At 42.5% G+C, this 23,101-nt stretch overlaps 1 protein-coding gene across 2 annotated transcripts in view; it reads right to left on the bottom strand.

The window, feature by feature from the left end:
• Positions 1-9,308: 9,308 nt before the first annotated feature.
• The window catches only part of LOC307017377 (junction plakoglobin-like), a 708,820-nt gene continuing 695,027 nt past the window's right edge, over positions 9,309-23,101 (bottom strand). Inside the window, exons 18-19 of one of the 2 annotated variants that reach the window (XM_079646967.1) lie at positions 14,898-15,037; positions 9,309-12,973 (exon numbers count right to left, since the gene is read on the bottom strand). In XM_079646967.1, the coding sequence (XP_079503093.1) occupies positions 14,901-15,037 (137 nt within the window). In that variant the 3' untranslated portion in view covers positions 9,309-12,973; positions 14,898-14,900. Of the gene's footprint in view, positions 12,974-14,897; positions 15,038-23,101 lie in introns of those variants that run through there. The other variant, XM_079646968.1, reaches the window with a different exon arrangement.

The raw sequence follows: 23,101 nt of genomic DNA, 5'->3' as shown, positions 1-23,101 counted from the left end.
GGCGGCAACAAAAACAAAACACTGCGTCCCTTGAAACCGAGTACTCCAGCCACGGATGCTTGTTATAAAAGAATGCAGAAAAGCAACGATTTCTATCTCCAATTTTGTGTCTTGGGAAAACGGGAAGCACTGGCTATTTGGGGCCCACACTTTTATCTCCTAGGTCACTGGGAAGTTGACCGCCATCAGAGGCTGTCTCACAGGGATTGCAAGCGGCGGGAGCTGCGGTGCCGACCGGCGCCAAGATGTGGTGGCTGGTCGACGGGCGAGGCGGGATTGGCGGGTCCGGAGCAGGTGCAGCTTGGGTGGCAGCAACGCTCTCCCCCTTGTTTCCCCCATGTTACGTCACACGCGGGAGATCACGTGCGGAGGCTTTTTTATGCGGATGTGAAAATGTCTTACTAAAACAACGCCAGATGTCAGTGTAGTGTATATTTCTGTATATTTTTGGGAAAATCTAGTGTATTCATCATATTCCTACACATTTATTCACTGGTGTCTCTAACCTGCAAGTTGCTCTTTCAGACCATAGAGAGACTTTTGCAACTTAAAAACTAGGTTTCCCCCGGTTATTGACTTTTCTTCATCGCCTTCTGTTTGCTCCATATACAGGACTGTCTCAGAAAATTAGAATATTGTGATAAAGTTCTTTATTTTCTGTAATGCAATTAAAAAAACAAAAATGTCATACATTCTGGATTCATTACAAATCAACTGAAATATTGCAAGCCTTTTATTATTTTAATATTGCTGATTATGGCATACAGCTTAAGAAAACTCAAATATCCTATCTCTAAATATTAGAATATCATGAAAAAGTATACTAGTAGGGTGTTCAACGAATCACTTGAATCGTCTAATTAACTCGAAACACCTGCAAGGGTTTCCTGAGCCTTGAAAAACACTCAGCTTGGTTCAGTAAACTAAATCACAAGTATGGGGAAGACTGCTGATCTGACTGCTGTCCAGAGGACCGTCATTGACACCCTCCATCAGGAGGGTAAGACACAAAAAGAAATTTCTCAAAGAGCAAGCTGTTCACAGAGTGCAGTTTCAAAGCACATCCACAAAAAGTCTGTTGGAAGGGGGAAATGTGGCAGGAAACGCTGCACAACCAAGAGAGATGACCGCAGCCTTAACAGCATTGTGAAGAAGAGTCGCTTCCAGAATTTGGGGGAGCTTCAAAGACAGTGGACTGAAGCTGGAGTCCAGGTATCAAAAGTCACTGTTCACAGACGTGTCCGGGAAATGGGCTACAATAGCCGTATTCCCATGGTCAAGCCACTTCTGAACTCAAGACAACGGAAGAGGCGTCTGACTTGGGCTAAGGAAAAGAAGCACTGGACAGTTGCACAGTGGTCCAAAGTCCTCTTTTCAGACGAAAGCAATTTTTGTATTTCATTTGGAAGTCAAGGCGCCAGAGTCTGGAGAAAGGCTGGAGAGGAGCAAAATCCAAGTTGCTTGAAATCCAGTGTGAAGTTCCCACAGTCAGCGATGGTTTGGGGAGCCATGTCAGCTGCTGGTGTTGGTCCACTGTGTTTCATCAAGCCCAGAGTAAATGCAGCTGTGTACCAAGAGATTTTAGAGCACTACATGCTTCCGTCTGCTGAAAAGCTCTATGGAGATGAGGAATTCATTTTCCAGCATGATCTGGCACCTGCCCACAGTGCCAAAACCACCAGTAACTGGTGTACTGACCATGGCATTACTGTCCTCGATTGGCCTGCAAATTCCCCTGACCCGAACCCCATAGAGAATATGTGGGGTATTGTGAAGAAGAAGCTGAAAGACACCAGACCCAACAATGCTAATGAGCTAAAGGCCGCTATTGAAGCATCCTGGGCATCCATAACACCTCAGCAATGCCACAGGCTGATTGCCTCCATGCCACGCCGCATTGATGCAGTAATCCGTGCAAAAGGATTCCCAACCAAGTACTGAGTGCATTAATGGACATTTTCAAATGTTTGATTGTGTTTTGCTGTTATAAATCTTTTTTTTTTACTTGGTCTGAGGAACTATTCTAATTTTTTGAGATAGGATTTTTGAGTTTTCTTAAGCTGTATGCCATAATCAGCAATATTAAAATAATAAAAGGCTTGCAATATTTCAGTTGATTTGTAATGAATCCAGAATGTATGACATTTTTGTTTTTTTAATTGCATTACAGAAAATAAAGAACTTTATCACAATATTCTAATTTTCTGAGACAGTCCTGTAGATTTCACAATCAATGGGTGCATGCAAATAGGCTGTCTTAACGTCCATCTGGTGTAAAATGAGTCTCTCTTGTGCTGCTTTCTGCATGAGTACTCTTACAATTGTCATATCAGCTGAGGGAGAAAATCAATCAATCAACGTTTATTTATATAGCCCAATATCACACATGTTACATTTTTCTTTGTGGACTTCACAGTTTGTACAGAATATCAGTATGACAATATGACAGCCTCTGTCCTTAGGCCTTCACATCGTACAAGGAAGCACTTCCAGAGAAACCCCACAGTTTAAAGGGGAACATGGGAGAAACCTCAGGGAGAGCAACAGAGGAGGGATCCCTCGGACAGACGTGCAATAGATGCCGTGTTTAAATTGAAAAGATAATACATTTACAACATAGGTAGTCCAAATGTTTGGAAATGCATGTGTCTATAATAAGAAAATCCACAAGGATATCCATCCAGGACTCATGATCCAGGACCACAGCAGCAGGCACAGCCACGACTCAAGATCCAGGCCTTGCGATCCAGGACTCAGGACCATAGCAACAGGATCATCCACGACTCAGGATCAAGCAAATATATCTCTTTGTAGTCTGTTCCTGGTTTTTGACTGTAGCCTTTTGCTGCAAATCTTGCCTTGTATTTATCTGATCCATCAATGTCACTTTTGAGTGCATAGACCCATCTTCCCCCCACTGCCTTTTTACCTGCTGGCAACTGGGTGAGGTGGAAGGTCTCGTTCTCCTCCAGAGATCGCATCTCCTCGTCCATGGCATTCCTCCACTGCCTTGACTTTGCTGACACTATGGCATCATTGTAGGTTTGAGGGATATCACAGACTGCTGTGTAGCAAAAGTCCATGCATGTTTGTGCTTTGTCCTCTGCATCCTCAGTCTCAAAATCCCGTAGATGAGTTGGTCTCCTTTTGTTTCTCTGTGGATACCTTTTGGTTACAGTCTCTGTGGCTTTACTCGGCTGTGTACATTCAGTGTCTTCAAGTAAAGTCTCAGGCACACAAATCTGAATTCCATGACTAGATACATTTTCCACATTTATATCATTGCCTATGGCCCTGGAGTGTGCATCCTCATGACCACATTCTATGTTTGATTCAGATGTTTGTGTTTTCTTTTGCGCTTTTGGTTGTGAATTTCACCAACCTGTGCTTTTGCACCCTCTCTGTTTCTGGGTAATACACCAGATAAGCTGGGCTGTTTTTATCATATCCAATGAAAACCCCTTTCTCACATCTAGAGTCTAGCTTCCCTCTACATTTTTCAACATTTTCTTTAACAGTTGGCAAGTAATACAAATGTCCACTCTCGTGGATGTCAAACCTGCTACTGTCCTTGGTAACCATGTGGCTTTCTCCTTTCTTGAAGGTGATTGTCGCTCCTCCATTTGCAGCTCTTGCCACAGAGAATATGTCATGTGGGTATGAAGGTATGTACAGTGCATCCCGTAGCTGTGCTCTGTGCTGTCGTCCAGTGTTGTCTAGCAGATACACGATCACTGTTCCTCTGCGTTGTGCTATTCCGCTGCATTTGGTCCCGTCAGCTAACTCCACTTAATGTGTCCCTGAAAGTAATGAGTCATCAAAACTGTCAAACTTTTCAATATCGTTCAAGATGTGGGATGTTGCTCCAGCGTCCACCATGATGCCTCTCATCTCTACGTTGTCTGGAGGTCTCCCGCTCTTCGTGTGCTTTGCCTTGAAGAATTGGTCTTGTTCGCTGTTTTCCTCCTCTTTCACTTTTCTGACACCATCTTGTCCCCCTTTTTTCTTGCACAGGGATTCTTCGTGTGTGTTAATTTTGCAGTAACCACACCACACTTTTCTGTAACATGTTCTTGCCTTATGCCCTCTTATTCCACATTTGTAGCATATAACATGAGCATCTTCTTCTTTTCTATTGTTAGCAGACATCCTGCCGGGGCCTCTGCCTTGTCTAACATTAGTTTTCATCACGTTATCTGTGGTTTCTTTTTCTTAAATTGTTCTGCCTCTTCGTATACACGCAGTCTCCTTTTAAAGTCTATGAATGTAACGTTATCTTCATTCTGCGTTACATGAACAGCCAGTGGCTTAAAGGTTAGGGTTAGGTAGTCCTCCTATTATCATGGTGATTATGAGTCCGTCGCTCATGGTCTCACCTGTTTCCCTCAAACCTGTGATAATGTTCTCCGCCCGTATAAGGTAGTCAGTAACACTTTCGCTGTTTGTCATGTGTAGCTTGGTCAACGACGTGTAGAGGTTTATTATCCGTGGTTTACTTTTTCCAGAATAATGTTCTTTCAATATTCTTAGAGCCTTCCTGCCATCATCAGCGGAATTGTGTCTTATCATTGATAGGCTTTTATCATCTATCAGTCTTATTAGCTCAGCATAGCAATCAGAATTCTTTTTCCTGTCTTCTGCTAGCTGTTCAGGACTATTTCCAGTGGGTTCATGGAGAATAGTTTCTTTTAATTTCAAGATATGTACGCAGCCTAAGAATCTTGTTTCCCAAAGGTCGTCGGTCCCATCGAACAAAAGGTGTGGCGGGAAAACTCCCGTTGCTCTGCTTGCCATCTTGTTATCACAGCGATTAGCTTGCTAAACTAGCTTGTTAGTATTGGGTTCTGACGTAATACGTTGCTTGTAATATCTTCTGCCACTTCTTTACTTATTGGTCCACATAGTTTGTAGAAGTCCCGTGTAATACTTCGCGTTAAACTTCTTCCGGAAAACTAACATGAGTCCAACTTTGCCTGGGCCCATAACCTGTTAAACTTATAAAGTATGCGCAGTCATTTTTCTTCTCTCACCCATTTATTCAGAGACATGAACCAGCATGGCAGTGCTGCGTAATCAACATTAGACATATAGCGCTCCGCGCTTGTCATGCTTATGAAGTCACAATGGGACGTAACATTAAACATGGATTAAGGGTGCTATTACAAAATAATACTTAGAGAGAGAGAGAGAGGGAGAGAGGGAGAGAGAGAGAGAGGGAGGGAGAGAAAGAGAGGGGGAGAGGGGGAGAGGGGGACCGGTGCCAGCGGGGACCGTGTTGTTAGCATCTGGTTAGCTAGCTGCACTAACGGACATAAGGAGCTGTTTGTTCCACAACAAGCTGGAGGAGGGTCCTCTCCTCTCAGACTGAGAGGCTCAGGTGAGCTAAAGGACTCTCTCAGTGTTTGGATAGTTCACTTTAGTCTAAGTTATCTCAGTGGGTCTCAAACGGTTTGGTCACAAATTATTCAAAAGATTATTTCCGCCGCACACCTTCATATGATCATTATAGTTATAAAACAATCAGAGAACAAAGGAAAAACAGTTATAAAATACTATATGGCAGTAAAACAAGAATAGAGTTTGAAAGGGGAGTGATTTGTAAAATATCCATAAAGAAAAAGAACATCTATTTACAGTTCTGTTTCATCTGGGTGTTGAGAGATGTATCCATAGATCTCTTAATGTTGCTCTCAAAGTGCACCAGATTGATGCTTTTAACTTCAATATTTAAAAACATATTCACGGGGGGATCCCCCCGGACCCCCCTAGAGGAGGAGAGCTCCGCCCCCCACTCATAAAAAACAGCACTTGCCTATATGCCGTGAGCTGATTATCGAGCCTTCATTGTAACAGTCGCGGTTGTACTGTGTGGCCGTTCCTCAATGTCGAGGAGGCTTGCTTGGTAGCACATGTATGCTGGGCATTTATACAGTCCCTCGGCGCCACTCGATGACGTAGTATGCTTGAAATAGTGGCTCTGGAGCAGCTTTACTCGACATTGAGAAACGGCCTGTGTGTGCATGTGTTGCAGTAGAAGATTCCACTGTAGCGCCGCCACTGTGGGCTGGCTAAGCCCGAATGTTTTCAGGTCCAGGCGACACCCCTGATCCAGACGTTAAGGGATTTTAAGATTCTGAATTATTATGCTAAAAACTCAATAACTTAGATTATTATTTATAGTTTTGCTGAATAGTTTCATGTCCGCTTACCTTAGAAACGTAAAATGCCACGGCAGTGTGCAGATGGGGAGCATGTTAGCTTAGCTTGGTAGCTTCAGCTAGCTCTGGAACTTCCAGCTCGGTGGCGGCAGGTTCCGCCTCTTTGCCCTTATTTGGAGCAGGCTGGAGTAGGCGGGAGTTGAACTCTGACGTCACTGTCGAGCCGTTAGTGGCCGACTCCGCCTACTAAGGGCTTCTCGGCAACTCTGCAGAATCCTATGGGTGACGTCACAGAGCCTAAGTCCATTTATATATACAGTCTATGGTTTTAACATATGTCACATTGCAAAGTATTTTAAATGGTATATATGTGACCAGCTCTATCGAAATCAGTCGGAAGTCGCAACGGCTCATTTCAAAATAAACGTGGATTTGCGTAAAAAAATAGTTTTTCGGGGTACGGGTGTTTTGTTTGATTTTAAATAAACAAAGTCTTGGCTTTCAGAATAAAAAACTTTTATTTCCAAAATCACACAATAAATACATTTTTGAAGCTTGTTAAGGGAAGATGACAGGAACCTCTCACTCACAGCGCAGCTCCCCCTCCCTCCAGCTGAAATTATGAATGTAAGGCGTATAACGTCCTTTACAGTTTGTTTTCATCTGACTTCAAATAAACAAAGTCTTGGCTTTCAGAATATTAAACTTGTTTCGGCAAATTCAGATGATAAATACAACTTTGAAGCTTGTGACGGCATAATTACACGCGGAGAACGGAGTAACTTGACGTCACAGCAGGCATAACGACAGCCGGCGTTTCTCGTGAGGATTTTCCCCGGGAAACAAACACAATATACACAAACGCAAAAATACAAAAACACACACACACATCCTGTACATACATACACACAAACTTGCGAGCTTCCACCAGACCATTAATCCAAACGAAAATATTTTCCCTCCGTACTACTTTGAACATTTGCTCCACTAATAATCAATCAGATCGATGGATTCCGGAGAAGAGGAAACTATGAAGGCCTTTTTCTCAAAATGATGACTCGGTGACAGTCATTATATAATGTGACATATTTTGCTTAATATTTGGAGTACAAAAACAATCCTGATATCATTAGAAAGCTAGGAATCTCCTTTTTCCAACAGTGTATACAACTCAAAATGTGTCTTCGGGTCAATGCGACTGATTTCGCTAGAGCACATATTGCATGGTTTTTATAGTTGATTTTATTTTTTTTATTTTTTTTAAAGTGAAGCATTTGTTGTGGCGATCCAGCTCTCACAATTGGAAAGAATGAAACAGAGAGGAATCAATAAAACACAAACACAGATATAGATATATGATCAGTAGAAATGGCCATGACATGAGACCTTTAAGATCTTGTCATAATGAGAACAGTCAGTGATGAGTTGTCCCCTGGAGCTGTAGTCAGTGGGATCAAGGAAACTCTTATTTTTGCACTGGGATGTCCGAAGGGGAGGAACCTCTGGCGTGTCTGCTGATGTGGTACAATCAGCAGACACACGTTGTCCTCTGCACAGTAGAAATCCCCAAAAACTGCAGTTCCTCTTCACACCACTGTTGCCTTGACAACGAGGCACAAGCAACATGTCAAAACCTCCTCAGAGATGCATTCTTTGCACACTTCTTCTGTTCAACTTTTCACCAACACACTGATTCAGAGTACAACCCAAAGGTGGCGCACAACTATCCAGTGCTGCTGTAATCACAGCAAATCAGCTACTGGAGAAAAACTCAATTTAAATCTCTCCCCCAACGGGTTATAAAATGGGTGTCTATATGGTCAGGAATGCTGAAACATGTGAATGTTGAAACAAACTAATGGTAGTAGAAGTACCCATATTCTTTACTTCATCAAAAGTAGTAAAACTATATTGTAAAATCTCTTTTGTCTAGTTGACGTCCTGATTTAAAATTCTAGTCAGGAAAATAAAATAAACATCATCTTTAAAATCTTCTTAAATTTGAAACCAAAAAGGTATTTCTTCTCCACCATGATCCATTTCTACATCAAAGTCCATACAAACTGATGATTTATCTTTAAAAATCTGAGAAATGACAGTTATCATAAAACTCCATTCTCCTTTACTTCAATTCTAAGCTAATGAGCAAAACAAGGAAACCCTCCTTAACCACTATAGATTCAGCTTTTATCTACTTGCTTATTCTATTCATTTTCAAATTATTTATCTAAGTTATGTTACAAGCAGCTTAGGTTATAACATAATACAAAACCAACTGTATTCAGCGCTATATTTGAAAAACAAGTCATCTAATTACAGTTATGAATATATTTGTCATGTCCAAGAAACTTATTGTGAAAGTTTATTCTTTATGTTAGAGTTGTCATGTCCCTTTGTCTTGTGCTTTATGTCTATACCCTTAATTATTTCTTCCTCTCATTTCAGGCCTCCACGCTCCCCGCCCCTTTTCTGTCTCCTGCGTCCTTGATTATTTTCCCCGCCCTGATTGTTTCCAACTGTGTCCCCTTTACCTGTGTATATATTGTGTTAGCTCCCTCCTGTTAATTGTCAGTTCGTTGTCTCACGAAGACCACGTATCGGCTTACCTCACGGACCTTTTCACGGACCTTTCACGGACCTATGCTATAGATCGCATTATAGTTTTCCTCGAAAGAGTGGTTTTGTTTTCCTTGTTTTATTACTGTGCAAATTCCAGTAAAGTCTTTATTTTGAAACGCTATCTGAGTCTGAGTTTTGAGTCGTGCAATTGAGTTCATGCCTCAGTGTTCTCCCCTTGACAATATTTTTGGAACACTTCAATGAATTATTGGTGGAAAGGTTTCCTCACTAAATGTAATTTTCATTACTAAAGCTAAACCCTAAAGAAATCATCACGGAACAGCTTTCTTTCCTTGTCACTTAATTGTTTCAATAAAAACTAAAAAGGCATTGTGAAAACTCCCAGTCTTGAGATAATCTCAACACTTTATTCCATCTAAGCATGAATGTTTATGACAGACACGCCATATATTCCAAGAATAAATATCTCTGGGCCCTAAAGAACAATCTATTAATCCAAAACGGTCTTTATTGATATCAATTGTGAACTTTCCTAAATGAGGCCAGAGAAGACAAAGGATTCAAGATTAATTCAAGGATGTATTGTCATGCACAGTAGCTACAGTGTTGATATGGCAATGAAAAACGTAAGTCCCAGGCTCCTCCAACAGCGCAAAAATGAATATATATAGAACATAAAACAAATAAAACCAATACAAATAGTGAATTAAATAACAGAATATATATAAAATAGTGCCAGAGAATGTTGTAAGATGTGCAAGTAAATACAAATAAAATAGAAAAATCTGCAAACAGAAAAAACAGAAAAATGTTTATGGAGGCACTTAACAGAGCTTAGGTGTTTAATAGTCTTATTGCCTGTGGAATGAAACGTAGGGTTACGTCTGGTAACCCATGTTATATAAGCACAGCGGAGCCCTCTACTGGACTCTATGGGTACTCCCCTCGATCCTGTCTATGCACGCATTCTTTCAATGAGACTCATATCCGTAGCTGGGAGGGCCTACCTGAATGCGCGCGCATCCACTGCATTAAAGGTGGCCCCGCCTGCTCACTGCTATCCCTTACTTTCTCTTTTAGCTGAGCAGCATAGAGCAGCAGTGCTTCCATGAGTAGAGGGCTCCGCTGTGCTCCTTTGTTGTCAGGCATGTCCTTAGTCCCGCCCACATATTCCTTTGCACTGCTCTCCGGAGCGCGTACCTTGACTCTTCCTATACTCTTCCAAGTCTCCACCTCTGTGCACCTTGCCGTTTAACCAGGGCTTCTGAAAGTTCGATACCACTTCATCGATGCATTTTCCAATGTAGGATGTATACTTCCTGCTAAACCAGACAACAGTCTAGCACAAAAGATTGTCATCACTAAAGAAATCTCTTCGGCATTCACCCACAACACTCTTTTCCCTGTTCAATACTACACTACATGTGCAGGATGGGAAAGGTGGTATTATGCTGCCAGCGAAATATGCCACATCGAAAAATGTCTCTGTAGGTGATTTGATTTAAAAATGCAACAGAGCTATAGCTTATACAGAAGTCACATTTCGTATAAACGAAAATATATTATAAATATATTGCATCATGTATAAGTAGTGCATAATGATGATATTGGGATATTGCAATTGAATATTTCATGTTATGGTCACAGTGTATTATGGGTTGGTTCATGCGAATAATTTCCCATGAAAAATGGTTTACTAGCAGATAAAAACTGCGTGAGGATTTCCTTCTAATGAACAGAACCAGCAGTAGGCGGTATTGTTCTCATTTACTCACCTGAAACTCTTCTCTCTCTACTCAGCTTCACCTTCTCCTCTCAGCAATCATCCTCACCCCAGCTTTTCAAATACCACTCAGACTCACAATCATAGGTACTGTACAATGATTTAGAAAAGAAACACCTCTTTCAATATGAATATGAGTAATGGTGAAGACAAAGCACATCATTAGGATACCTTTCTTACTGATGGGTATTTAAATTAACTAACAATCAGTGTTGGGGTGATCTTTTGAGGGGTTGCTCAACTTAACTTGTTAAGGCCCCATAGCCCCCGTCGGCGGGGCTTAACGGGCTTTTTTTGTCTCAGGGCTTCTTAAAATGTTATAAAATATGAATGTGTCATACTCACTTAACAAGAAACTAAGCTAACTGACGATATGAACCATTTTTACCGAAACAAAACACAAGTCTCACAAGAAGCGTCAAAATTAGCCCTATGCTATGATAAGTGAATGTGGCAAAGCACTAGAAAGAAGTCTGGTGGGGTAATAAGCAATCAGATGATACTACAAGTTTTAAACAAAGCAACATATTTAGTAATGCCTCTTTGATATCCCAAATAAAGAACGAGAATAATGTCATGAAACAATGTTCTGAAGAAAAAAAAAAAACTTTGCTAGAATGAAAGTTGACTAAATGTAAATCTGATAAATAGTTGAAGTTAAACACAAATCACATGGTTATATGTATTTCCTTTTGATGTGCGCATTCACTGTCATATTGAACTGAATTTGTTTAATTTCTTTGTGGCATGTGTTTTCCGTGCCATATTAAACAATATGTAAATGTTTTCACTTCATTTAGACACATTTACATGAAAAGGAAATTCATATTGAATATCTCTATTCATTTGTTTGATTTGTTTTAAAATTGGCAGTTTAAATCTTCAATAGCCCTTTATGCGAGCAAAAAAAATGTATACCAAAACCGTTGAAAATAATAAAATGTAATGATATTCAGATTCAGCAACAGTATAGCTGTTGTAGATTGCTTTAGCAATATATAAATCATTCTAATTGTGTTTTCTTAACATCTCAGGCTGCTGTTGTTGGTACTGCAGGCAATCACAGCAGCCTGTACTATAAGCACGGTTCCCCCTAGAGCGTTTTTCACCCAACTGTCCACATATGTAGACATGTCCACACATGTCCACGTTTTAATGCATTCCATGTACACTGTGTTAAGATGTGATGGCTAGGTAGAAAAATATGCTGTAAACCAATCTGGATCTTTAATACGTGCTGTGAGCAGCAGCAAGTATTATTTATGTTATATCAGAGCCTGCAGCCCCCCCCCCCCCCTGCATTGATAATGACATACAGTCATCGACAAATGTCTATAATGCGCCCACCCTCCTACAAAGGCCATTTATCATTACTGTATGTGTAAGCACGGTGCAGGTACCGTATATTTACTCTGCAGCGTGCTCCATGGCACCCACAATGCACACACTGATCAGAGAGCTGTAGCCCATTTCCACTGGAGACTGACTGGAAAATGACAGGATGTGTAGTCTTAAGCAGAAGTTGCCAAAGAGATTTGTCGTCCATTTCCTGTGGTCATTTGAACAGAATATCCACTCGGTGCATTTGTAGTCTTTTTTTCAGTATGTAAAGGTGAAGAATTTTTAAATGCGTACACGATACTACCCTGCAACAACCACACATGGACACCCTGGGACATGTGCACAGTTCAAATACACAGAGGAGACATCTAAAAGACAGCAGCTAAAGGCTAGGATACACGGGTAGCATTTGGTAGCAATGGTGATTGGCAGTAATACCCATCAGGGACAAAATCTAACCCTGTAAAATAATGCGTGATATGCGGGAAAATATCTCAGTGATGCTCAGAGTTTTCATAGTGAAGGTTTTTGTGACGTATGTAAACAAATTATCTACGGTATATATAACTTTTAAATTGAACTTCTTACGACTAATATGGTTGTTTCGAATGAGATATCTATAAGTGGGAAACAACACTTATATTGCAACAGGCATTGCTTCAGTAACGTCACACTAACCTTGGTGTTATAACATTTCAGCAAGTTCAAATTCTCTCTAACTAGGAAACTCTTTACAGATGAAATGCAAAAATATTCAAAATCAACTTTTAGCTGATTTTGGTTGAACCCTTCCTGTTTCCTGTATGTCACAAAATAATTGCAAGATTCAAAACATTACCCGTGTAACTCTGCCTCCAAACAACCCCTTACTTCCACCCCACAGAAAAACATTATAACAAAGTTACATTTTTCATTTACAGCAACAATAAACCTCTTTTAATAAGCAACCTCTTTTAAATGTTCTTGATTGACAAATGGTATTTTTCCACTTGTTGGATAGGGCTGATTGCCTTTAAAGTTCAAATCTCCAACTCCTTCCTCGCTCCATTCCTCCAGTCTTTCTTCCTGTGATTCGCTCATTCCTTCATTTTCTTTCACCATAGTCATTCTCCTGCAACAAAAAAAAGCAAGTATTCTAAACTGGATTCAGAAATATTATAGGAAATATATTCAATAACATCATTGAAGCCACAGTAGTAGTATAGCGCTCTAGGGATAAATGTTTCATTATTTTGGAAGTACCTTTATTCACTTTATCCAGAGTGGGATTAGAAGATCAATAACAATCGAATGTGGTGAGCTAAGCTTAGAAAAATATGGAAATCAAGGAGAAACCATCAGCTCAGAAATAGAACAATCAATTCCTCTGAAGCACACTGGGGTCTGGGCTTTGACCCATTGAGCTCGTCGGAATGAATGACACATAGCCATGTAGGACCACCAGAAGCAGGGATAGGCTTTGGGTCAGGAGTATTGAAAGCCAGAAAGGTTTGGACCGAGGCGTGCTGACCCCTGGCATTACAGACAGGCTCTTGGAACGTGGATCTCACCTCTTCTGGAGGGGAAAGGAACCCAGGCTGGTAAACGTTCTGACGAGATAAAGATGGGCTTAGCTCTACGCTAAGCACTGGTTCTGGAACCAAATTCCTGGAAAGGGGCTGTACTCTCGACTTTTCTGGAGTAGTCCAGGATGAGATGCTTCTAGGGAGCGTGGGGATATTCACGAGAAGTTGGCTGAGTACCCCGTGGTCTAACATCTCCCCAGGAAATGAGAAGGTCGCCTTAATGCAACTGTCAGTTATTGAGAAGAGTTTCAGTCTAGTTTGCTCCAGAAGGTTCATAATGGAGTGAAATGACCTGGAAGTACATATCAGCCAGACGTGGGAGAAGTACTCAGATTTGTACGGAAGTAAAAGTACAATTACAAGGAATACTCTGTTACAGTAAAAGTCCTGCATTCAAAATGTTACCCAAGTAAAATTATAAGAGTATTAGCATCTATATATAGTGAAAGAAGCGACAGTAAATGTAGTCATTGTGCAGATTGGTCCATTTCAGAATAATATATATGATGTGTTTTATAATGATTGATCATGAAAGTGTTCTCAAAGCTGGTAAAGGTGCAGCTAGTTTGAATGACTTTGTATACTGCAGGGTAGCTTGTGGATTTACTCCAGGTGGAACTAAAGCCTGATTTAACACTTGATTATATTTCACATCATTCATTCACATCTCTGAAGTAACTAAAGGTATTAAATACATGTGGTGGAGTAAAAGTACACCATTTAACTCGAAAATACAAAGTAGAAAAAAAAATTGAAATAATCGAGTAAAGTACAAGTATGTTAACATGCATTTTTTCTGTAAAATGATCAAATAAAGTCAACATTTAACGTATTTACTGAGTTGTGTGGTGTTTTTTAAGATTTTTTTTTATTTTTTTAAATGTATCATTCATCATCAATTTATTTAAATAGTTTAAGCCTTGGTAAGGTAAGTAAGTAAGAGCATTTGCATGGAGCAGAAAAGTGACAAACCTAATCTTAAAAGAAACCTAACATTGCTTTTCTAAATCTCACATGTGGGGGAGTTTCCAAACTCCACAGTGTTTCCATGTGCTTGCAAAATAAGTAAAACAATAAACACTGAACATTATAATTTCAGTTTTGGGTCTCTCGTTCTGCTTGGGAGATTCCATGCTCACATCAGCAAAGATGGCAAACCTGAACGGTGATCCTCAGATCTGCAGAGGTTTGGCTGGACAATGTTATCTTTCACGTTCTCCAGTCAACTCCTTCATATGAGCCTGGTCAGAGATTATGTTCTACATATGCTAAGACAAAGTCCTAATTACCTTGATTTAGGCATTCTTTTTATCTAATTAATGTAGTTATCAACTGAATTACTGAATTGCCTTTGGTATCCCAGGTTGTTAAGTGCAGTATAAATTATATATATGATTAACTTTTTCTTTTTTGTAAAGCACTTTGAATTGCCTTGTGTTGAAAGGTGCTGTATCAATAAACTTGCCTTACCTGTTAGAGTGGTCCTGGGTAGGCCTGTCTGGGGTCGTAGGTCATGTCAGGGATGTAGGTCTCGTGGAGATCAGGATCTACTGGCAGGCTGTCCAGAGGCATATCAGCGTAGCCGTAGGGAGGGTAAGGTCCATCTAACTCTGAGACACAGACACAGAGGAGCAGAGACCGGTTAACTAAACGTTTCACTGATGCACTTCACCCAGCACATTCTGTGGTCATCAAAACGATCCACAAAAAAAGAATCAACTTTATATGAGAAAGTGTAATAGAAGCCTCAACTGTCTGTACATCCCTGTAAAACATTAACAGATTTGTAAACATCTGTGTGAATATTGCTTAAACAAACGATTATTTAGCTTGATAAGGTTGATAGGTGGGTTTATTTTTTACTTTTAACACAGCCAGACTTACTCTTTCTCTCTGTGTCCTGTCTCCAAGTTAAGTTTACAGAGACTTGATATCAGTGTTGGGACTAACGCGTTACAAAGTAATGCTTTACAAAGTAATGCGTTACAAAGTAACGCGTTACTGTAACGCCGTTACTTTTGGCAGTAACTAGTACTCTAACGCGTTATTTTTTAAATTCAGTAGCTCAGTTACCGTTACTACATGGTGCGTTACTCTGTTGTTATTTTTTTTATATAGTCTCGGCTCCCAGACGTTGGGGAGCGGCGCCAACAGCGAGGCGAAGAGATGAGAACTGTACTTAAGTACAGTACTTGAGTAAATGTACTTAGATACTTCCTGTGTGACATGCGGAGACGCGCTGTGGGCGTGTTTGTGTTTACTAACAAGACTACATGGCGGCGGCGGAGCTCAAGTCGAGTTTCTCCGCCTGGAGATATTCTCACACTTTTGTCGAGCACAAAGAAAAGAACGTTTTAGTTAAATGTAAGTTGTGTCTTGGCGAGTCAAAGATCCTTTCTACTGCCCAAATAAGTCATTCAAATCTGTTGAAACATCTGCAGAAATAACCTGCTGGGACGAAGCTAGTAGCTAAGTCCACAGACCCAGACTCATCCGACCCCACTCCACCTCCACTTAAGCAACATCGGCTGGATTTTAACCGAGGGACTGCTAGCCAGGGAAAAGTTGATAAAGCCATTGCACGGTATGTTTTAGAACACATGCAGGCTATTTCTACTATTTCTATTGCTATTTCTTGATCAACAGATTGTATTATTCTCCAATGCAATAACAGTATTGAAATGAAGGCTATAAGGGCATTAATAGGATGGGAGCCCTTTTTTTAAGTAACTAATGTGTTACTCTGAACAGTAATGCATTACTTTTTGGTGTAAGTAATCAGTAAAGTAACTGAGTTACTTTTGAAATGAAGTAACTAGTAATGGTAACTACTTACTGGTTTTCAGTAACTCGCACAACACTGTTTGATAACATGCCAATACAAAGCAGAAGTCTGCTGGTAAACTGACCTCGGCTTTATTGCAGATCACTAGCAGGCTAAACCGCTCCTGCCTTCAGCTTAATATACATGAATCAGTAGGGAATGTTTTTCACAAAGCAGCATTGTGTTTGTACACAATGCTGTATTTTCTTTTTTTGCTGCAAACCCTCAAAGTACTGGAGCAGAAAACTAACAGCTCCCATCACTGTACCATCCTCAACAAGCATAATATTCTGAGTTGGGAAGATTTAATAAAATATAGGAACATCGTTCTGGTGTACAAAATCCTGCACAATACAGCCCCTCCACCTCTTAACTCATTGGTTACTCAACGTAACAACACCAGACTGACCACTAGAAGTAGCACACGTGGCGACCTATCAGTCCCATTCAGGAAGAGTACTTTTGGTCAGTTTTAATTCTCGGTCACAGCAATACAAAACTGGAACTCTCTACCCACTCAAATCAAAGACATACATACATATACCACCTTCACAGCTCACTTAAAAACATGGTTCAATGAGAACTACTGTTAAGAATCGTGGAAAAGGTAGGATCCAAATGCAGACTACAAAAAAGGTAAAAGGTCTAGAAACAAAAGCGAGCTTTATTTAAAAGCTGATGAACATAAACATGGCAAGAAAAAACATAAGTAGCACAAGGTAGCATTAACAAACAAAACTGACCGTGACCAACATGGAGGGAGACAGGAAAGACAAACAATGAACTGACAAGGGAACACAGGGAAAGACAAGACTAAATACAGAGAAGGGTAATCACAGGACAAGAAACAGCTGGGTAAGGGAGGCAGAAACACAAGGGCAACAGGTGAACACAATGAGACAATCAGACACACCAGGGAAACTAAAGAAAGGAAGGCAAACACAGGAAGTAGGACCACACAATGAAGAGTTCATGGTGGGGTTCTCGGGCGGACGGCCCGGGGGCAAGGCAGAGTTCATGGTGGGGGTCTCGGGCAGACGGCCCGGGGGCAAGGCAGAGTCCAAAAAGGGGCGAAGGCCACAGCGGGCAAACTCAGGGGGCCGGGCATGAGGGCGAAAGCCGCTGGGGAACTCAGGAGGCCGTGCACAAGGTCGGGCAAGAAGGCAGCGACGGGACAGCTCCGGAGGGCGAACAGGAAGGCGGTGACGGTATAGCTCCGTAGGACGACGTACGCCGCAATGGGACCCATCCAGTGTCAGCTGGATCGCCGGAGCACTGGGATCGAGAGCAGGAGCTGGTGGGGCTCCTGGCGGGACAGGCGTAGACGGGACTCTGGACGGAACATGGGCTGGTGTCAATGGGACCCCCTATGGAGCAATGGCTGGTGTCGGCGGGACCCCCAACAGGACAGGATCTGGTGTGGGCAGGAAATCCGGCGGAGCAGGTGTCGGCGGAACCCCCAACAGGACAGGATATGGTGTTGGCAGGAAACCCGGTGGAGCAGGTGTCGGTGGGACCCCCAGCAGGACAGGATCAGGTGTTGGCAGGAAATCCGGTGGAGCCCCCAACAAAACAGGACATGGAGTTTGCAGGACCCTCAGCGGAACCCCCAACGACACTGGACGTGGAGTTGGCAGGACCCTCAGCGGAACCCCCAATGACACAGGACATGGAGTTGGCAGTACCCCCGACAAAACAGGTGTCGGCTGGACCCCTAACGGCACAGGACATAGGGTTGGCAGGACACCCGGCAGAACAGTAGTTGGGGGGACCCCCAACGAAACAGGACATAGGGTTGGTAGGACCCCTGGCAGAACAGTAGTCGGCGGGACCCCCAACGAAACAGGGCATTGGGTTGGCAGGACCCCCGGCAAACAGTAGTCGGCGGCACCCCCAACGGCACAGGACATACAGTAGGGACTTGAGTAGGGACTAGAGAAGGGACTTGAGTAGGGACTTGAGAGGGGACTCGAGAGGTGACTTGAAAGGGAACTTGAGAGGTGACTCGGGAGGGGACTTGAGAGGTGACTCGAGAGGTGACTTGAGAGGGGACTCGAGAGGGAACTTGAGAGGGGACCGAGAAGAGACTCGAGAGGGGACCTGAGAAGGAACTTGAGAGGGGACTCGAGAGGAGACTTTCAGAATGAACTCGAGAGAAGACTTGAGAGGGTACTCAAGAAGAGACTGGAGAGGGTACCTGAGAAGGAACTTGAGAGGGGACTCGAGAGGGAACTATAGAGTGGACTCGAGAGGGAACTTGAGAGGTGACTTGAGACGGTCGGTACGCCGACAGGACACAGGGAGCTGGAGTCGGCCGGTACGCCAACAGGACAAGGGGAGCTGGCGTCGGCCGATATGCCGACAGGACTCGGGGAGCTGGCATCGGCCGGTACGCCGGCAGAACACGGGGAGCTGGCGTTGGCCGGAGAGCCAACAGGAGACGAGGTGCTGGAGTCGGCAGGTACGCCGACAGAACACAGGGAGCTGGCGTCGGCCGGAGAGTCAACAGGTGACGAGGAGCCGGAGTCGGGACCATGGCTGCTGACTCCGGTACTTGAGCCGGAACCATGGCTGGAACTGGAGCCGGAGTCATGGCTGCTGGGACCGGAACTGGAGCTGGGACCATGGCTGCTGGGATCGGAACAGAAGCCTGGATCATGGCTGTATGGGCCGGTTCTGGAGCCGGAAACATGGCTTTGTGGGCCGGTACTGGAGCAGGGACCATGGCTGCTGGGCACGGAACCGGAACACGGAACCATTGCTGTGTGGGATGGTACTGGAGCACGGTACCATGACTGTGTGGGCCGGCACTGGAGCACGGAACCATGGCTGTGTGGGCCGGTACTGGAGTACGAGCTGGCTTCCTGACATTGCGTTGTTTAGAGGTCTTTTGGAGGCTCCGTGGACCTCCAAACGCCAGGCGGGATCCCAAAAAAGGGTCAGAAAATGGAGACTGGCACTCAGGGCTACAAGAAAAAACTCTGATCCATTCAGGTAACGAGTTCCTCAAACAAGGCATGTTGGCCACCTCCATTTGTGCCTTTTTGAGGATAGCCTCTTTGTCCCTTTTAGACGAGGTTCCACTCCACTCTGCATGATAACATTGAAGGGAGAAATCCAGATCAAACAGATCCAACCAGGCGCGTCGGATTCATTTTAGAAGTGGGGGGGTCAAAAGAAGTGCGTGTGCATGGCCCAATCCCAAACCAAGCCCTACACCTACACACTCCCCCTCCTTGACGGAGTGAACTCTTTGGAGTGACACATGAGGCTCCCTCCTGTCAGATGGAGGGAGTAAATACAGCCACAAGCTTTGGGACGGCCTCCCCTCTCTCCGGCAGAAACAGGAAATGCCGTAACTGTATGTAACAACGGTTTCAAATCAGCATCTCTTTGACAACAAATATAAATGAATAACTCAAATAAAACTCCAAACATCTTTAATTGTGTTACTTTTTTGTAAAGCTCTTTTAGTTTTAAACCTGATGTTTATAAGCTTCTTAGTTTTTGCAACAGTCTGTAAATATACACAACTTTATAATAAAATGCACACATTTACCTTTTTCTAGACTAAATACAGGTATGATCCAAAGTTAAAAAATGTGAGGTTATCATGAGGTTTTTAACATCGCAATTTATCAGTATCGTTTAGTGGTTTTGCAAAGAATTAACCACTCTCTGTTTTTGTACCATTCTGCGTTGAAGTACCTTTCTCCCAAATAATCTAGCGGTTTCCTTTTTTTCGACAGTTAGCTGTACAGCTTTACCCGCCTCAATGTCCCGACAACAAACATCCATGCAGTCAGATCCAGCCCGTTTCGGTTCAACGATGGCTGGGGGGGTGGCGGCGGTTTTGACAGTTTTTGCGGTCGCAGAGCTGCTGCTTTTGGGTTCATCTGGCTTCGCTGTTTCTATGATTGATGAAGGTCCAGGCTCCAGAGATGTGGATGTCAGGGATGTGACCTTCCAGTTGTTAAATTTAAGTTTAGATTGACTGTATTTAGTTTTCTTCTGCGCTGGTTCTTCTGACATGTTTGCAAGTGCATATATTCTTTCTATCTGGTTAACGGCTGACACACAGAACAACGTAACAAATAAAGTAAACAACGTAACAAATAAACAAATCTAAGCTTTTTTATTGGTTGTAATTTACATGGATACATTTGAATGGTGTGACAATGTCCCATTTGATTCGGTTAAAATGTACATATTCTTCCTGTTATGTCTGCCTGCTTTATTTTACCTAATACAAAGTGACCTGCTCCATCGCATTGACCCGAAGACACATTTTGATTCCAAGCTTTCTGATGATATCAGGACTTTTTTTGTACTCCAAATATTAAGCAACATATGTCACATTATATAATGACTGTTACAGAGTCATCATTTTGAGAAAAAGGCCTTTAAAGTTTTCTCTTCTCTGGAATCCATCGATCTGATTGATTATTACTAATGATCAAAATACTATAGAGGGAAGATATTTTCATTTGGATTACTGGTCTTGGGGAAGCTCGCGAGTGTGTGTGTTTATACGTGTGTGTGTTTGTGTATTTTTGCGTTTGTGTGTATTGTGTTTTTTTCCCGGGGAAAACACTCACGAGAAACACCGGCTGTTGTTATGCCTGCTGTGACGTTAAGTTACTCCGTTTCTCCGCTTGTAATTATGCCGTTACAAGCTTCAAAGTTGTATTTATCATCTGAATTTGCCGAAACAAGATTAATATTCTGAAAGCCAAGACTTTGTTTATTTGAAATCAGATGAAAACAAACTGTAACGGACCCTGCCGTGTTACCTATGATTACTATACACCTTACATTCATAATTTCAGCCCGAGGGAGGGGGAGCGGCGCTGAGGAACAGCAGAGTGACGAGTGAGAGGCGAGCTGTCGAGCTTCTCCATGAGAGAAGCAAGGCCTGGGCAAAGGCTAGGAAATCAGGCTCAGAGGTAGAATGGCTACGCTTTAGGCAGCTAAGAAATAGCTTCACATCACAAATAAAAAGTGCTAAGTCTAAGTATTATCTGTCAGTTACCACAAATAACCTGAATAATCCTGGAAAATGTTGGAAACCCATAAAATCGATATCCACCGGTGAGATCCGTAATGAGCTACCTCCGTGCCTTACCACAGCATCTGGCACTATATCGGACAGGGCCACTATGTTAAATTGTTTTAATGAGCATTTTGTGTCCTGTGGCTCTCTGTTTCATTCTGTCACTAACTCTGCTTCTGTGAACACCACAGTCTGTGACTCTGAAAAACGTTTTTTGGAAAACCCTTTTAGTTTTATTCCTTAGAGATGGGCCTATAGTGGTTAAAAATTACTAATGGTTCTGTTTTAGGTCCACTTTTATTCTCCATCTACATCAATAGTTTAGGTGAAAATGTAGATGGAGCAACCTTACATTTGTATGCGTACGATAACCGTGATGCACTGTGCAGGTCCCTCCATTAAGGAGGCTGGTGTTGAATTGCAAGCTGTTTTTAACATTATTCAGACTCAGCTCTCTGAACTAAAGCTTCTTTTAAATGTTGATAAAACCAAGGTAATGCTCTTTTCAAAAGCTAAAAAGACACAAATACCCTGTTTTAGATATTGTAACTACGCAAGGAATACAAATTGAAGTGGTTACCTGTTACGAATATCTTGGTATCTGGCTTGATGATTGTATCACTTTTAAACGTCATGTCAATAACCTGCTTAAAAAACTGAGGGTTAGGCTAGGTTTCTTCTACAGGAACAAGTCCTGTTTCTCGCTTGAAGCCAGGAAAAGGCTAGTCACTGTGACCTTTTTACCTGTGCTGGACTATGGTGATTTGATTTATATGAATGCACCTGCCAATTGCCTGGTCAAGTTGGATGCTGCGTATCACAGTGCACTGAGATCTGTGAAAAACTGTAAAGCATTAACCCATCACTGTACCCTGTATGCAAGGGCTGGTATGCCTTCGCTAACTGTACGGAGGCTCAGTCACTGGTACATTTTTATTTACAAAGCCATGTTAGGGAAACTTCCATCCTACATATGTTCCCTGATCTCTACTTATTCATGTCACCATCCCCTGCTAAAACCCCCGGTGCATTGCATGCACTCTACTTATATTCATGTCACCATCCCCTGCTAAAACCCCTGGTATATTGCATGCACTCTACTTATATTCATGTCACGATCCCCTGCTAAAGCCCCTGGTGCATTGCTTACACTCTACTTATATTCATGTCACCATCCCCTGCTAAAACCCCTGGTGCATCCCATGCACTCTACTTATTCATGTCACCATCCCCTGCTAAAACCCCTGGTGCATTCCATGCACTCTACTTATATTCATGTCACCATCCCCTGCTAAAACCCCATGCATTTGACCGGAAGGGTCTGGGCTTTGTGTCAAGCCAGGATATGATCATCCATGCATCATAGTACGCCCCAGCCCATTCATGTTAACTTCCGTGCTTTCATGCTCTCTTAGCCGATTATACTCATGTCACCAGCCCCTATAAAACACCACCTGCATTCCATGCACTCCAAGCCCTATATATGCAGAGTCTCCTTACCCTGCTACAACCCCACATGCTTTCCACTCATCTCAGCAATCTTATACGTTCATGCTTTATCCCCGACCAGGGCCTGGCTCGGTGTCGAGCCAGTCCCTAATACATGTGTCATCGTTTGGCTCTAACGAGCTGAAGGTCCGCTCCCTCTGAGTAACTTCACTCTTAATAATATGCTATGCAATTAACTCTTCTTCTCTCCATCTGTTTATCTTCCATTCATATCCCATAGATCTCTGCATCCAGCCCGTATGCTAAGAAACCTGTACATTTCATTCCACAATACTATTTGTTTTGGGG

This window comes from Notothenia rossii (assembly GCF_949606895.1).
Source record: "Notothenia rossii genome assembly, chromosome: 8".
Taxonomy (NCBI): domain Eukaryota; kingdom Metazoa; phylum Chordata; class Actinopteri; order Perciformes; family Nototheniidae; genus Notothenia; species Notothenia rossii.
This window is presented reverse-complemented; position numbering and strand designations above follow the sequence as displayed.